The sequence below is a fragment of the Vanrija pseudolonga genome, chromosome 2 (assembly GCF_020906515.1).
Source record: "Vanrija pseudolonga chromosome 2, complete sequence".
In the NCBI taxonomy this organism is placed as follows: Eukaryota; Fungi; Basidiomycota; class Tremellomycetes; order Trichosporonales; family Trichosporonaceae; genus Vanrija; species Vanrija pseudolonga.
In genome coordinates this window covers 2010352-2026971 of record NC_085850.1, presented here as the reverse complement: position 1 = coordinate 2026971, position 16620 = coordinate 2010352, and the positions used below count along the sequence as shown (strand labels likewise).

General features: G+C 61.2%; 5 protein-coding genes and 2 non-coding genes across 7 annotated transcripts; 3 read left to right on the top strand and 4 right to left on the bottom strand.

Annotated features, from left to right (window-relative positions):
- Positions 1-254: 254 nt before the first annotated feature.
- On the top strand, positions 255-2108 carry patE_0 (Dehydrogenase patE; the record flags this gene model as incomplete). The annotated part of the gene is made up of 2 exons (XM_062769050.1): positions 255-610; positions 656-2108. 2 exons carry the CDS (start codon positions 255-257, stop codon positions 2106-2108), a joined length of 1809 nt encoding a protein of 602 aa, XP_062625034.1.
- Positions 2109-2184: 76 nt separating this feature from the next.
- On the bottom strand, positions 2185-5323 carry DCL1 (Dicer-like protein 1). Its single transcript, XM_062769049.1, has 5 exons — positions 3398-5323; positions 3018-3360; positions 2900-2982; positions 2420-2858; positions 2185-2377 (listed from the first exon to the last, which is right to left on the bottom strand). Exons 1-5 carry the CDS (start codon positions 5216-5218, stop codon positions 2244-2246), a joined length of 2820 nt encoding a protein of 939 aa, XP_062625033.1. The 5' UTR covers positions 5219-5323; the 3' UTR covers positions 2185-2243.
- A 1185-nt stretch (positions 5324-6508) lies between these two features.
- On the top strand, positions 6509-6618 carry LOC62_02G002540. Its single transcript has 2 exons — positions 6509-6546; positions 6576-6618. It is a non-coding gene; the product is annotated as a tRNA-Leu (tRNA).
- Positions 6619-6762: 144 nt separating this feature from the next.
- On the top strand, positions 6763-8831 carry LOC62_02G002539 (uncharacterized protein; the record flags this gene model as incomplete). Its single annotated transcript, XM_062769048.1, has 2 exons — positions 6763-7061; positions 7116-8831. The coding sequence occupies exons 1-2, from the start codon at positions 6807-6809 to the stop codon at positions 8829-8831; spliced, it is 1971 nt and encodes a 656-aa protein (XP_062625032.1). The 5' UTR covers positions 6763-6806.
- Positions 8832-9587: 756 nt separating this feature from the next.
- Positions 9588-10796, bottom strand: LOC62_02G002538 (uncharacterized protein; the record flags this gene model as incomplete). The annotated part of the gene is made up of 2 exons (XM_062769047.1): positions 9588-10630; positions 10760-10796. The coding sequence occupies 2 exons, from the start codon at positions 10794-10796 to the stop codon at positions 9588-9590; spliced, it is 1080 nt and encodes a 359-aa protein (XP_062625031.1).
- Positions 10797-13184: 2388 nt separating this feature from the next.
- Positions 13185-13546, bottom strand: LOC62_02G002537 (uncharacterized protein; the record flags this gene model as incomplete). The annotated part of the gene is made up of 2 exons (XM_062769046.1): positions 13185-13438; positions 13507-13546. The coding sequence occupies 2 exons, from the start codon at positions 13544-13546 to the stop codon at positions 13185-13187; spliced, it is 294 nt and encodes a 97-aa protein (XP_062625030.1).
- A 2667-nt stretch (positions 13547-16213) lies between these two features.
- On the bottom strand, positions 16214-16297 carry LOC62_02G002536. The gene is given in 2 exon segments: positions 16214-16248; positions 16262-16297. It is a non-coding gene; the product is annotated as a tRNA-Gly (tRNA).
- Positions 16298-16620: the final 323 nt, after the last annotated feature.

Sequence of the window (16620 nt, the reverse complement as noted above, 5' to 3'; positions counted from 1 at the left end):
CCCAGTCCTCCAAGAGAGGCAGGAACGAGCGCGCCGTCACCTCGCCCACCTTTAACCGCTGGCCAGGACTACGGGATGCGACATGTCGCCCCGTTTGACGTAACCAGTGACTGACTGCCGGCGGTGGGCCAAGAAGCGGGAGACTTTGCCCCTGCTTGAGATTGCAGCAGGCAGTAGTCAACACAGACATAAGAGCAAAGAGCATGGTGCTGGTGGGGTGGCTCCCACTCCTTCCCCCAGCACCACAACGCGCCATGCTCATTGTCGACGCCGCCCTGCTGTGGGCAGCTATCGCGCCGCTCGCCGCGGCGCTCGCCACGACCGGGAGCTACGACTACGTGATTATCGGCGGCGGCACGGCGGGCTCAGTGCTCGCGAACCGCCTCACTGAAGACCCGAGCGTCAGCGTCGCCCTCATCGAGCCGGGGACGTACTACCAGATCTCCAACCTCCTCCTCGGGTCCACGCCCGCCGGCGGCGTGTTCTGGAGCTTTGGCAACACGAACCAGCCGATCAACCCGCTCGTCGACTGGGGCTTCATCACCGAGCCGCAGAGGGGGTGCAATAACCGCAATGTGCGGTACGCGCGCGGCAAGTGTCTCGGCGGGAGGTAAGTGGCACTGCGTGTCCCCGCACACAGCTTACACCTACGCAGCTCGGCACGCAACTACATGGCGTACCACAAGCCCGACAAGGGCTCGCTCAACGCGTGGGCAGAGATCACCGGCGACCCCTCGTACGCGTACGACAACTTTGACGCCTACTACCGCAAGTCTGTGACGTTCACGCCGCCGAAGCAGCCGCCGCGCGCGGCGAACGCAACCACGCCGTTCGACCCCGCCGCCTTCGGCCCGATCAACGGCCCACTGCAGATCAGCTACCCGAACTATGCGCAGTCGATCGGGAGCTGGGGCCAGCGCGGGCTCGCCGAGATCGGCATCCCCAGCGTGCCGTCCCTCAACTCGGGCAACCTCTTGGGCGCGCAGTACACGACCTCGACCATCTCGCCGCGCGACCAGAAGCGCTCGTCGGCGCAGACGAGCTACCTCGACGCCGCGAAGGGCAGGCGCAACCTCTCGATCGTGCAGCTGTCCAAGGCGTCGCGGATCCTCTTCGAGGGCAAGCGCGCCGTCGCGGTCCAGCTGACGAACGGCAAGGTGCTCGGAGCGCGTCGCGAGGTCATCCTCTCCGCTGGGGCGTTCCAGTCCCCGCAGCTCCTGATGCTCTCGGGCATCGGGCCCGTCGAGACGCTCGCGCGCTTCAACATCCCCGTGGTGGCCGCGAGCCCCGGCGTGGGCCAGAACATGACCGACCATGTGCTCTTCGGGCCGGCGTACCGCGTGCGTGTGCAGACGTGGACCAAGTGGGCCAACAACATCCTCAGCACCGTGTGGGAGTTTATCACAGAGTACCTCATCTTCAAGCGCGGGCCGTTCACCAACCCGTCCGTGGACATGATTGCCTTCGAGAAGATCTCGCGCAACATGGTCTCGCCGGGCGCCGCGGCCGCGCTGGACGCCGCACACCCGCCGTCGTGGCCAGAGGTCGAGTACTTCGTCACGGGCGCGACGATCCTCGACGCGTCCCGCACCCAGGGCTCGCTCACTGGCCAGCCGACAGACGGATACAACTATGCGAGCGTGATTGCTGGCCTGCAGGCGCCGCTCAGCCGCGGCACGGTGACCCTCAAGTCGGGTAGTGTCGAGGACCTGCCCGCCATCGACCCCAACTGGCTCACGCACCCCGTCGACGTCGAGGTCGCCCTCGCGGCATTCAAGCGCGCCCGCGCCGTGTGGGCCGCCCCCTCGGTCCAGCCCGTGCTCTTCGGCCCAGAGTACTACCCCGGCCCGCAGGTCCAGACCGACGACCAGATCCTCAATGCCATCAGGAACCAGGCGCAGACCGTGTGGCATGCCGCCACGACCTGCCGCATGGGCCGGAGGGACGACCCCACCGCGGTGGTCGACACGAGCTGCCGTGTTATCGGTGTCGATGGGCTGCGTGTCGTCGACGCTAGCGCCTTTGCGCTCCTTCCCCCCGGTCACCCCCAGTCTACCGTCTATGCGCTCGCGGAAAAGATTGCAGACTTGATCAAGCGTGGCGGATGAGCCAGCGCATTAGAAATGACGCCGACTTGCGATAGATTCTCGTACACTGGATATGGACAGTGCATCCATTGGCTATGTCACAAAAGACAGTCCTGATACTACTAAATGCTTACAAGGGGTTCTATTATACATCTGTTAGGTCTTCCCGCAGGTGCACAGCTTATCAAGACGGGCCTTGACAGGCTTGAAAGCGCGGTCGCACGCGATGCGGATCGCGACGTCGGGGCTCGGCCCCTCGGCTCTGGCCATGACGGTACCATGAATCGACACTGGGTCGTTAGTTTGCCGCTCACGTCCAAGTCACTACGCACCACTGGCCGCATACACCTGCGACTTGCCGGGCACTTCACCCAAGCGATCAATAGTGTAGCCTTGGCACCCTTCCTTGGCGAGCAGCTCGAGGAGCACGCTCTTGGGGTGGTTCGAGTGGGCAATAGGAGGTACGGCGTATAAGTCGACGAAGGGGCGAAGATACTCGTCGTATAGCTTCCTTGCCACTTCGAGGTCGAACCCGCTGTCTTCCAGAATGGCGCCGAACACGGCTTCGACAGTGTCACCAACCCACTTGTGCTGCCGCACGGTGGCCCAGAACTCGTGGTTCTGCTTGCCAGCCGCACGCTCCGCGTCGGCGGCATCCTTGGCCTTCTTCAATTCTCTCTCCACCTTCTGCAGTTGAAGCATCGTCGGCTTATCCATCTCGGTGAACTGGTCAGAGAGGCCAGAGAAGACGAGGAATGCTCCAAACGCCGCCTGTAGACATCAGCATGCGTTCTCGCCACCGCGCCACTCACATTGGACACTCGCGAGTGCTTCATGTGGGTCATGGGTGCCGGGCCTAAATCCGGATGAGAGTGGTAGATTTCATCGACCGTCACTGTGGGTCAGTTGAAGCAGAAGACGGCAACTCACAATAGTCGATCAAACCGTCACCCAGAAACTCGCATCGTTCAAACTGCGACTTGCCAACCGGGTCGTTGGTGTGGCTCTGCGCAGTGTGAGCTCTGCTCGGCGTCCGGAACCAGCCACGTACCATGATGATGCGGCCTTCAGCGGGATGCTTGAACTTGTAGCCAAGCAGGGTGAGGGGACGGCCAACTGCCGTCTTGTCGCGGGTGAATTCAGCAAGCTGCGACCACTGGCGGAGCTTGATCGGTACGCAGAGGGCATGCATCGCATCAATTGCGGCTTGGATGCTGCGGCCATTTGAGAGGTATGCGGCGCCAATGAGCGCCTCTGCAACGTCGGCGACCGACTTGTAAGTCAGCTCGGTTTGCTAGTCACACGCGTACCTTGTCACCAAGCGTCTGAGTCGTCGGCGTAGCCTCCACCAGACCGATTGAATTCTCCACGATCCATCCAGGAGGAAGGAAGGCGCGTCCACGACGCACAGTCATGCGGATGTATGGCACAATGCCAGCCTTTATCAGAGACGCCTGGAGCGCCTTGTTGGACACCATTCTGTGCCTCAGGTCGGTCATGTCGCCTTCCGTGCCGTGCCAACTACTGCTCGAGATATAGGTGTCGACGGTCACGATAAGCTTGAGAATCGTGTCGCCGAGAAGCTCGAGTCGCTCATAGTTGAGAGCCGCCTGGCCTGCAAACGGGCGTGAACCGGGGCAAGTGGTAGCCTCACGCGCCAGTGACGTCTTGAGGGCCCCATTGAAGAACTCCTCGTTCATCTCATCGGCCAACAGCTCGTCCTCCAACTCGGTCAGCATGGCCGGCAGTATCGACGCAGTGCGGAGGACGCTGGCGTTGAGGAAGTGGCGGGTGTAGAGCTCGGGGATGAGGATGTGACCGCGGCACTTGGGACCTTGCCACACACTTCCAATCAAACCACCATTCTTGGGGCCGATGTAGTGATCGCCTTCCAGAAGCGGCTGGTTCGGGTACTTTAAACTCTCCGCTTCTCCCAGCTGCCATCCTTTGCCGATGGCCTCGAGCTTCTCTTGCCAGAAGGTGGTCTCCTTGCCAGGGACTTTGGATCGGGGACTCAGCTCGGTTCGGAGGCCAACCGCAAAGAATCGGCGTCCAAACTCGTTGTTCGGGGTGCTGATAACAGCATCTTCGAGCTGCTGCAAAAGCGCAGTGCGGTCGTCAAGGTCGATCGGGGTGAAGAGCTCGCCCTCGATACGGTTGACCTCATCCCAGGCAATGTCATCCGCTGTGATATTGGGGGTGGGCTCGAGTCCACGACGCAGGGGCACGACCAGGTACCTCGTCTCTTCGATCTCGCCGTCAAGACCCTTGTTGAGGGTCGCCCTGAGAAGCCGTCTTGTAAACTCAAAGGCACGGTCCACCTGTCCTTCGTCGACAGTGATCGGCTGTGCAGCGCTCAGAATCGCCGTGGTCGCGAAGCCAAATTGGGTGATGTCGAGCTCGATGGGCGAAGCACGCTTGTTCGAGATGTCGAGCCCCGGGAGCGGACGCGACGTGAGCAGCAGGAGCGGTCGGCACTCTCCAGCCAGCTCGGTAGCATGGGGATCGTCGAAAGCCACCGTTATGACCGCCGTGTAAAGCTTCTCGGCAGAAGACACGGGCGGGCATTCCGCCCAAAACTTTGGGGAAGCATAATACGGGTACTCGTCTTCCCCCGATGTTGGCGGTGGCTTCGCAGGGACAATGGGCTTGGGACCGCCGTTATCGATCGGTGTTGACGCATTGTGCCCGTTTGACTCTTGTGCTTGTCCAGGAGGGCCCTTCTTGGTCGGGTTTGCTGGGGTGGGGATGAGCTCTTGGCTGATCTCACCTGCAGCTATGAGAGCGTTGATGGCATTGATGGCGGCCGATCTCTTGGCACCCTGCTTGTTCGGGAAGAAGTCATCCGAGGTCGCCTCGCGGACCGGGCTGTTGAACGGCAACAGTACAGTGCACTTTTGGTGCCCCTCGACGCCGTTTGGAGCCGATCCCTCGAACGTGTAGCGGGCGTTGTGGACGGAGAGGTTATTTCTCAAGGAGCCGACGTAGAGTGAGAGGAGGGTGGTCGCGTTCTGGGGCGTGACGCGAGGATGGGGCTGTTGGGTGGTGACCAGTCGCGACTTTTGGATGGAGAGTGGACGAGCACGCTTGCTGGGCGAGTCTGTGCCAGCCGGACTATTCCGCTTGGACATTGATATCGGCCGTGGGGGTGTTGAGGGGGCTCTCTGGTTCTGTGAAGTGGAAGAAAGAGAGATAGAGAGAAAGCGAAAGGACGCGGGGGGGGGGGGGGGGGGATGTCGTCGTGGTCGTGTGGGTGTATGTGTGTGTGTCTGTCTGTCGCTCTGTTCTCGGCCTCGGTCCTGATAGCAAGCAAGCAGCAGTCAATCAACTTGGATCGCCGCCGGTCCGGTCAATGTTGCATGTTGAGAATATGACGCATTCAACCTGCACCGCGCACCGTGCACTTTGGAGTACGTAATCTGGGTGGTACGGTCACGTGACTCAATCCGACCAAGTTGGGTGCTGGTGCGACTGACAAGTGGCATCGGGGGCCGTTGGAGAAGCATGCGCTTGATAGTCAAGTGACCTGCCTGCATGGCGCAGGCGATCAAGGGGAAGCCAGAGAGGGCCCTCTCCCTCTCTTGCGCCCAGAGTTACGCGACGTGGACGATGATCTGCAGGGGGGCTCCTGGGGAACTGTTGATCTCGGTGTGGCACCACCGTCCTATGCCACAGCCTCACTCGCGCCCCATGTTCTAGCCCTTCACATGAGCGCCCAGAAGGGCGCACTGGCGTCTCTGTGCCAGGTATCTGCGGGGTCTCGATCCCGTCGATCCGTCGACGTGTCCACTCGAATCTGTCAACCCCACGTATCACCAACTTGGTGGCCACTCGCCTTCTCCTCACCCCCCTTCCCTCCTCCATCACCTCCAACCCGACAAACCATACCCCCATTTTCCTACTCCTCTCTACGCTTAGCGTCCCCAAGGTCATTCGATTAGCTTGTCTACAGATCGCGGATTGTCAACAAGCTCGGAGCGGCCTGGTATCTGCCCTATCATTCGCTGGAACTGCCACTGCGGCACTTGACGCTGCCTTGCCATCACTCTACCTCACCCCACCCGACAGGGCTTGTACGTTTGGCCTACCAATTCCATCCCGTGTACGCCTCCCAGAATCACGGGGTCCCCGTCACCTGCTCGCACGAACGTACGAGTACGCCAGAGATGAGTCTCTGCGATCCCTACGGCACCGCCCGTTGACGCCCTCCTCACGCCCCCGCATCTTCACGACCATCCACAAGCGATTGGCACTTGCCCATCTCTGCACTACCACCTTGTATCTCATACTTCCTCAGCACATCGACATTGCATCAACAGCGACGGCTTTGTCGATACAAAGCTTGCACAAAACAAGCTTGCGCCTTCAGCCTGGCGCCGAGGGTTCAAAATAGACCCGCCGACGCCGATCACAGATTCACAGGGCAGATTCCCGAGTGGTCAAAGGGGGTGGAGTCAAGTTTCATCGCTTGCCTCATTTGAGGTTTACTTCCACTGCATTCGCTTCGTCGGTTCGAATCCGGCTCTGCTCAATAGGATCAATCCTTTTACATTTCGTTCCGCCCGATTTCGGCAGCCTCCACCGTTTCAGTCCAGTCGCGCGTGTGTTGGAAATCTCGTCATTTTCGATCCCCCGTCCTTTGTTGCTGCTTTCCCCTCATCCATCTCTTTTACTCGGCCGAGCGAACGTCTCCACAGAGGTCGCTGGACGACAGACGCGATGGCGACCCACCGTGCAGCAGTTGCTCGGCACGTCTACCAACTCGTTCTGGCCCGCCGTGAGCTGGTCGCTCCGCAGGCAGCCTTTCGACAGCATTCAACCTCGGCCACCGGGACGTTCTGGGAGAACAACAACCCAAAAGCCAGTCACCACAATGTGCTTCCTGTGAGCGAAGGCCACATCAGGGGAGCGCCGTCTCCTCTTGGATTTCTCCCATCTTCAAAACCGCCGTCGCCCAAGCTTGACGTCCATCTCGTGAGGGCATCCCCGACCTCTTTTCGCTGACAGTAGGGTGACGCTGGCCCGCAGCCTTCTCCACCGGCTCCAGATCTGTCTGAAGCGCCATCATTGCCAGATTTAGACAACCTGTCGCCTGCCGAGCTCGCAGAGAGGCTAAGAGCATTGTCGCCTTCCGCGCAGTTCGCTGTTGCCCTCGCAGCGCCCCCTGCACGGACAGTTGGCCGCGTGCCGCACCTGCTCGCTCTGCCTTTGGGGGATACGGTTGCAGAAAAGCATGTTCGCCTTGCTGAGCTGCGCGATCTTATCAACTACCTGACTTCAGTGGTCGACGAGGACGAGACGATAACAACCAGTTTCGGAAAGCAGAGGCGGAATCGCCGAAGGTCTCTGTTGCTGGTTTGGGGAGCGTGGTTCGATCTTGCTCGTCATCTACACTCGCTTGCCGCTCTACCTCGTCTCGGAGGGCCGGAAGGGAGGGAACTGAGATCAGAATGGTTTGAATCGCTTCTGCTTATCCTCAAGAACACGCAGGACAGCCAGCGTCATACCGACGATGCAGAAAGAGCTGCGGCCAACATGGAGTCCAGGTACGGGTTCAGCAGGCCTACGATGCGCAGTGTCCTCCAATTCATGGTCGACATCGGTTGTCGGCCTACCTACTTCCAGCTGCAGCTTCTCCTCCAAAGCACGCCGATGTCCGTGGTCATGCACGAAGCGAAAGCAGCCCAATCGGCTCCCGACCTGTCGCCGGATCACAGATTAGGAGCACTTGCCAGCCTCGTCGCTCCACTCACCCCCGAATCATTTGCCGGACTGGCCGCCCTCTCAGAAGCCCATCGTAACCCCAAGCACGAGAGGCAGCAGCTTCGACACCTCTATCTCGAGGCCGGTCACCAGTCGTTGAGCATCATCGAAGAAGGAGAGCGCCGCGGCCTCGCGCCTCCTCCGCAGTGGTACGCTGTCGTCAATGAGCGACGCCCGGAATGGACAGCTTTCGTTTCGCGGTACGTCCAGCAGGCAGCAGCTGTGGCCAACGGCACCTCGGACACGCCACTCGCCCTTCCGGCCAAGTCCGAGTCGTACACTTTATGGCTGCTCTTGCGCGACCTCCTCATCCACCCCAATCGCGACGTCGACGCCGGGAAGCACCGAACTACAATTCCGGCAGCTGCCCCGCCTGGAAACCTTCAAGCAGGCGCCACCACCTCGGATCAGTCAACACTCCCGTTCGACCCATTTGACCTCACCGACACCCTCGACCTCATCCGGCTCTCTTGTGGTGTCATGTCCGAGAAGACGGACCAGGCAACTGCCCGACGACCGGCCCATGACAAGCGGATCAACAGCTGCATTATCCGCTCGTTGCTTGTTGCGACACACGACAACTGGGACGCCATTGACCGGATCTCGAGCTTTATGCTCCGAAGCGTCAGACAGGAAGATGTCCTCAGTCCCGGACACTCCACAGCGATCACAGTACCCATCCCGCCGACACCCATCCGGACGATAAGCTTCTTGCTGGGGACTTGCAAGACCCCCAACCAGCTACAGCGAATGCTGCCCAGGGTGGAAGGGCTCGCCGTCTTGCCAGGTGGACACGTGTCGCCTATCGTACGAGAGCGCGCCATCGCCCTCGCATCGCTCGCAGACCGCTTCAAGTCGGAACCGACAGTACCTGCGACCAAGCGCAACAAGCACGACTTGGAGGGCCGCGTGCAGGCGCTCTTTAAGCGCCTCGACAAGCTCGGCGGTGCGGAAGCTCCCGCTCCACCACAATCCTATTAACTTGATGAACCAGCATTGCATTGTTCGGACTCTACGGCTGGCTGACCCGTGGATGTACGGTGGGGGCGATGCGGAGCTGGCACTTAGGACGCAGGGGCCTGTGCGTTGGCCGCCTCGACCTCACTCGGCCAGGCCCTCATCATCGAACTGAACCGTCACGACTCACACAATCAAGTCACGTCCTCCTCCCTCCACCCTGACCCACACACACGGTGTCTCGCACCACACACTTCATCGCCCGCACGGTGCCTTCCCAACACAATGGCACAACAGCGTAGGACTTGAGCGCAGCCACATGGCAAGCAAGACTGTGCGCGGTAGGCACACCAAAAACTGAACGTGCCAAGAACTCTCACTTCTCTTCTTCTACTCTTCTTCACTCACCACATTCGTCCTACACTCACCACAATCGTCTCTACAACCCCGCCTGACGGCTGTCTGGGACGTTACCCCATCCAGTCCTTCTACGTCTACGCTTCCCCATCCATACTCACGAACCACTACTTGCCCAGGTTCACCCGAACGCACGCATGCAGTCGACCCCGCCCATCCTTCCTTTCGCCCACCGTCCACTCACATCCCCTTCACGCACAGCTCACCCGGTCCACACTCCACTTGTCAACACAACCCCATGCGCTCACCTCTTCAACTACACCGCCAGTCAATGCGACTCTTCAACACTGCAACTGCAACCCAGCCCAGAAAGCGTAAAGTACATTTGTCATAGGATCATAGTCCTTGTCGTCGTCTGATCTACTACGGCGAGGCAGCGGGGTCCTTGGCGGGGTCGCCGCCGCAGCCGTTCTGGCCGGGGACGCATCCAGAGCCGCCGTCGCTGCTGCCGTCGGACGGGTTGCCGGCGCCCTCGCCGACACCGGCACCACCAGAGCCCGAGCCACCGCCGCCAGAGCCGGCACCGGGGTCCGTAGAGCCACCCGAGCCCGTGCCCGAGCCACCCGAGCCGGGTCCAGAGCCGGGGCCGCCGTCAGTGGGGTTGCCACCCGAGCCCCCGCCGGTCTGACCACCACCAGAGCCGGCACCGGGGTCCGTAGAGCCACCGCCGCCAGAGCCGGCACCGGGGTCCGTAGATCCACCACCGCCGCCAGAGCCGGCTCCGGGGTCCGTAGAGCCGCCGCCGGTCTGTCCACCACCCGAGCCAGGGCCGCTGCCGGGTCCGCCGTCGGTAGGGTTTCCACCACCTCCAGGCTGCTGGCCACCGCCACCAGGCTGCTGACCACCACCACCGGGCTGCTGGCCACCGCCACCGGGTTGCTGTCCGCCGCCGCTGCCGCCAGGAGGAGGGGGGGTGGTGCCAGGGCCGCCGCTGGTAGGGGGCTGAGTGCTACCAGGAGGGCAGTCCTTGCACTCGCCGGGGGGAGGGTCGGTGGGGGGAGGCTTTCCACCGCCACAGTCCTTGCCGTTGCAGGGGGGAGGCTTGCCGCCACCACCGCAGTCCTTGCCACCAGTGCAGGGGCCGGGGCCAGGACCGGGACCAGGACCAGGACCGGGACCAGGACCGGGGCCGGGGCCGGGTCCGGGTCCAGGACCGGGGCCAGGAGGAGGCTTGGGACCCCATCCAGGCTGTCCAGGCCAAGGGCCGACCGGGTAGGGGACGGGGTTACCGCCGATGAGGACGGGCTGAGGGCAGAGGTGGGGGAGACACCAGCCGAGGGCCTTGCAGAGGATGGGCTTGACAAGGCCGAAGGTGCGAGCCTCAACGTTGGTGTCGGCGACGGTGCGCTGGACGAGGACGTCGTCGTGGGCGTTGGGGATGGGCGTGCCCAGAACCTGGACAACAGCTGAGGATGTTAGCGGGGAGGGGACGGGCACGAGTGTGGGCGTGGGAGGGACGAGACACGGCAGGAGGGTGAGGGAGGGGGAGGGAGGTCTCCGTTGCCAGTGTCAAGTGCCCACCCAGCTCGACTCACCCAGGAGGGCAACAATGGCCGGCTTGTTGATCAACATGGTCGTAAAGTCGTTGACTGAAGATGTTGAGGGATGGGGTACATGAGCTGGTGCATGCCCGTCTTAAGTAGACCTCTGGTCAGGTCTCCGATCATTGTGATAGAGGACTGTGTAAACGCGTAAACAACTGTGATCAAAACAAGGTGTTCCAACCGGTGGTGCCACAACGCGTTCTGCTTGGATACGGAGTGCCTTGGTCGTCGTCAAGCGAATGACACCAAGTTGAACCCGTGCGCCGAGAGGTCTCAGCCCACTGCTAGATCCGCAGTACCGCAGTGCACGCCTTCATCCAGTCCGGGAGCCGAGACACGGCGTCTGCCTCTCGCTCTCTCGGCCATGGCCAGAGGGCTTTGGAACACAGGAATCACGTTCTAGATGGTGCTTCGGCAGCACCCGCCTCGGGGCAGCGGAGTCCCCTTGCATCAACAACAATCAAGCTGAAACTCTAAACGTCCACGGCATAATGGCTGGCCTGCGTCTCCCTTGCTGTGGTCGGGCAATACCAGAGGAACGAAACCGTCAAGGTGGAGTAGCCAAAGGCAGCCGACACGGAGGCCCATGGGAAGCGTGACTGCCTGGCGAGTCACTCTGCCTGTGTCGACTCGGGCACGAGTTTCAGCCCGTGATGCATGTTTGAGGGTGGTGCGACGTGTGGCCATTGGGCGGTTATCGGCTTCTAGGGGAGGCTGGGAGGGGAGGGGGTGCACGAGGCGGCGGCCGTTCGTCGGGCCGTCTGGACATGCCCGCTCTTACATGACCGGTTGCTGCCAATATCTCCTTTGATCAGAGCCACGGCGCATCTGAAGGTCTGGTGGCAGGCAGCACCGGAACTAGCAGAAGCAGTCGACCGTCAAGCTGTACGCTGCTCGGCCATCTGATCAATGCATCGTGTTTCGGGACCGGGGGGGCATGTAGAGTGCATGTACTATCTGGAACGTGCGCAGAGTCGCTCGCAGCTGGGGCAGCAGCACAATCCGCAGAGATGTCACGAAGAGATCCGCAGGGTCGCAGTGTGCGCAGAGTGTCTCCTCGCAGCAGTCAGTGTTTGGTATCTCAAACCCAAACTAGATGGCCAGATCGCCACAGTCCCCAAATGACCCAGACCACAAACAAGCGGCGCGTCGCGCGTCGGTCCCTGCCCACACGTGACCCAACACAAACAACTCCTTTCGGTCCGTCACAGACCCAAGCACTACATGTCCCATTGACAGCGACGCATCGTGCCTGCGTACGGCAACGCGTCCGGTGCAACGGGTCGCGCGCAACTCATCTGACGGGGGAGGGACGCTCATTAACTCGCTGTACGAGAAGCACCCCGGGACCTCACGTAACTGGCGACCTACCCCCTTCACATCGGCGTGTGTGATGGGCCGAGGCATCAGCCTTGCCGCGCATGGAGTGGCCGGTTCCGTGTGTTTATGGACGCCCCACCCCGGTCGGGTGTCGCCAAGCACTTGATGGGGCACCTGCGCACCCCTGTGCCCGTCGTCTCGTGACGCCTCAATGCGATGAATGTACATAGGCCCCGGGACGGCAAGTGGGGTGGGGTGGAGAGTAGACAAGGTTGATGCCGTGCCCGCGTGGTCGTCCAACACACGGCGCCGGCCTGGCATTCCTTGGAGACGAGGTCGGCGGCGAGAGGTAGGCGGTGCAGTGGTGGGCAGTGATCCGGGGTCGTGGTGCAGTGGCGGGCAACGAACTGAGGTCGTGCTCGGGGTCTGGCCAGCAACGAGGCGTGCACTCACCCACCTGAGTAGGTGTGCCGATTCGGTTTGAGGCAAGCTTGCCGTTTGGCGATGGGATCTCCAACAGTGACGGCGATCTTAGACTGGCGGGGTGGAGTCGTACACTTTTGAATCTGGTGCTTCAGAGATTAGATTCAAGGAACGGCGCTCATGTCGAGGACTCATGACGAGTAGCCTCGACATGGATGGTAGTGTCGGAGAGAACGTGAGTAGAGTCAGCTACTGTAGCACTCGGAATGCTCGGTGTCGATTCCCTCCGAGACGCCTCGGCGTCACCTTGGGTCGCCGAAAGAAGTACTCCGACACTCCTCCACACCTGCGTCAGCCTCTGTGCAAGCACCCACAATAGCGCCGCGCACAGGATATGCATTGAAGAAGATGAGCCAGTAATGTAAAGAGTCCGAACCTAATACAAAACAGGGGTTGAAGGTGATGTCTTTCAGTAGCGTTGCATTCCGGACGAGCAAGTCGGGTCGCACTTGATCCCTAAGCTATGGACGAGGGATGCTCGCACTTCCTTTCTTGATCGTTCGGTCCGCGCCGCCGCCGTCCGAGCGCCTTCGGGTTGCTGACGGTCGCCGTTGCAGGCCCTCACCAGTAAAGGTGACGACCTAGCGACCGCCGAGCGGCGATGATCAGCCGCTTAGTAGGGGCCGGGGCCGCCGGGGCCAACGGGGCCAGGGCCGCCGGGGCCGTAGCCGCCGCAAGGTCCACAGCCGGGGACGGGGTAGGGGACGTAGACGGGGGGAGGGGCGTAGCTGGGGCAGCCGTTCGACCAGACACGGCACTTGAGGAAGCCGAGGAGGGTGAGGAGGATGATGAGGCGCTTCTCGTGGCCGGACTCGGCGGAGACCTCGGTCGAGCCAACGGCGGGGGCGGCCATAACGGCGACCATGGCTAGGGTGGGTGTGAGCGATGTGCGGGCGCGGGTCTGGAGGAGGAAGAGGCGCAGGCGTATGACTTACCGACAACGGCGACAAGGAAGAACTTGACAGAGAGCTGCATTGTGAAAGAGTGTTGTGTGGTTTGGTTGGGTTTACTGGCGAAGCAGTGCAAGGTGCTGTGGCGGCGAGAAAAAAGAGCGAAAGAACTTGGGTGAGGAGCAATGAAGCGTCCAGATGCTCGACATTTATACCGTGCAGAGAGGCATTGACGGACCCACTTGCACGCAGAACAACTTGCCGTCATGGCCGAGCGGCTGGCTCATCTGGCATGGCCGTTTCCCGCGAGTTCCTTGCTAACAAATGATCCTGTTCTGCCCCTTTGCTCGAGCCGGTGCCGCCTGCCCCTCGAGTGGGTCGCCGAGCCTGTACATTGAAGTGAGCGTTATGGGTCGCAGCCCTGCCTCCAAGCAGTCAGAGGGGCGCGCCACTGCCACATCTGTCGAATTCTATTACGTTGAAGCAGCACATGTTGTGAGGGATCGGCCCATTATCGCCCCAAACTCTTCCCTGCCCCCCGAGGCATGCCAGCCATCGCCCAGTGTCTGAGACATGGGCCCAGTAACCCAAGAAGCGATTCTGCTGTTTCAAGGTAGGCCATGTCAGAAGCTCTTGTACCTGGCGCCGCTCCGTGCCGTCCTGGATAATGACGGTTACGGGCTCGAAACTGTGCTGGGCGTGCTCGTGGTATGAGGTCGGCGGTCCACCAGGTGTTGCGGCGACGGTCAGTGCGATAACATAAGCGCTACATGCCCAACATGGCATGCGTCCCTGGGACCCGGTAAAGCATGTAGCTGGCTGCATGCTTGCTGGCCCCGGCGGTGTCTTGGACGAGGCTGGCTGCGTCAGGGCACCGGGTGCGGCGCCCTGACGCACCAGATTACATTGCGGATACCGCACTCGCCACCCATAATGCACGTCGGCAAGATCCCTCTCCAACCGACGACACCCAGGCTGGCCCAAGCTTTTGAGAGGTTAGCAACCAGCTGCGTCTGGCAAGGCGTCCAATGGGACCGATCGTAGGGCTACTCTATGCGCGGCTGCGGCTGCTTGAGCCGTGCGTCATGCAGTGGACCACCGCCGGCTACGTTGTTGGGGCAGCTGCCGCTCCAAGCTACAGTACTGGCAGGCCAAGTTCGGGGTTTTGCGTCGAGTGTCGGGCTGGCGCAACGCGCGACGCCGGCCCGCTCGCTTCGTTTCAGTACTGCACCAGCCTTGCTTTCGCTCCTTTCGGGAACGATCCGCAAGCCTTCCTTCCTTGATCCTTGACGGGGAGTTGGTCGAAAAGCACTCGCGTGCGATCGCCCAGCCTGCGGCATTGTTTGGGATGAGCCAGGCGGGCAGGTTGTAGACGCGAGGCACCGCCCAGGGTTGGCTAGAGTGTTATCTTGCCCAATTGGCCGGGTCAATGGAACATTAGAAACGAGCAAACGTCACCCAATCCGGAAACCCGGGACTCGCCGGCAGTGCCAGCAAGCCACTCGTCGCGTGATGGAAGAGTTTGGGCCTCTTAAGCGTCTGAATGGAAGCGTGTATCACGTTGCCGGCCGGGACAGGTACCGGCCGAGCTGTGCCAGACGTGCTCGACGACAGCCCGACATCAGACAACACGGCGCCAGCCTCTCTCTCTCTCTCTCAGCGTAGCGCCGGGCGGGCGGTCGATCACAACAGCAGCGCCGCACACAAGCCGCAGCTACCACTCCCAGCAGCGCTCCAAGGTTCGCCGACAGCCGCACCCGGCTGCAGCTGTTGTCTCTTGGCACCGTGCCAGGCTGCGGAGTGCTTGCTGCTAGGAACTGAAACTGAACTCACGTCCCACCATCCAGGTAAGCGGGACGCGCATGCCACGAGAGTAAGTACGTGCGCGAGGCGAGCCGAGGGCCAAGGGCCAGCTGCGTCGTCGTCAAGCAGCCTTGTCCGCCCGTCGGGTGGGTGTGGTGCTTGTCGTTGTGCAGAGTCGAGGGAGTGGATGATGGCAAACAAGTTGCCCAATGGGTGGGTTTCGTGTCATGTCCGGCGGTGGGGGGCGGTCACGGCGGGAGCATTTGGCTGGGACGGCTGGGCTCGCGATCTGGCGGTCATTGTGGCACTCGCGTGGCAGTGTCATGTTGGTGCCTGCCTGCTTGCCTTCATTGCAATGTTCGCTCGTTTGTCACTCGTTTGTCGCTCGATGACATTGCTGGACCCATCGCCGAACAGCAGCATAGATAACAAGGTTCAAGACTGGACCAACTAGCCCTGGGCATGCCAAGAGCGTCTCACTAGCCATCAGCCGCGATAGGAGAAGGAATGGCTTGGAGGCCACATTAATTTTAGCGATCGCCGCGGCGCTCACCGTCCTTGTCGACCGGTCTAGCTGTGAGGAGTGTGCTCCAGCCGCAGAATCTTCTCTGACAACGGAACTTTGCGCCGACGCTCCTCCGGCGGCATGTACAGTGCATGTCCGTGTGTGGCGGATGGCGGGCGGCCCTGAGTCAGATGCCCGAGTGGTGGCGGACTGTGTGTGACCCGCCAACTGCGGCGTTCCGACGGCGTCCATCGTCGTCTGTGGACACGACATGAGACGCAATGTCTCGGCACATGGGTACGGCCGAGCGCGCCGACTTCAGGTGGACGGAGCCGTGACACTCGTCACCACTCCGCCAACCACGCCACCAAACCTCCCTCCACCCTGACGCCGGTGCGAGCGAATGAGAGGCAACAAAAGATGAAGCTCTCAAGCTTCTTGCTGTACACCGTAAGGGAGTCGAACCCCTGCCGCGTCGACGTGATTCCTGAATGGCAACGACGCATGATACCGTTTCACCAACGGTGTAGAGAGAATTCTCATGTTTTTTGATGTTTTCCGGGCTGGGTCGGATCCTTATGACCGAAGTCGAGGATGACCAGTCTGCCGATTCAACATCGCCATGTCGACCTTCCATGTCTATCTTATGCATATCTGCACAGCCTCTCTCCATGAATCTTCGGTCAGACAAACAATATCGACGCCTAACCAAGTCCGTCGCTCCGTTGTAGCTCGAGCATGGTGTTGAAAGTGTTGATGAGGGTGGTGGGGGAGGTGGAGCTTTTCATTCTTCACCTCCACGTGGCTTCCTCCTTCTGCTCGATCTGCTCTGAGCCCCAATATCGCAATTC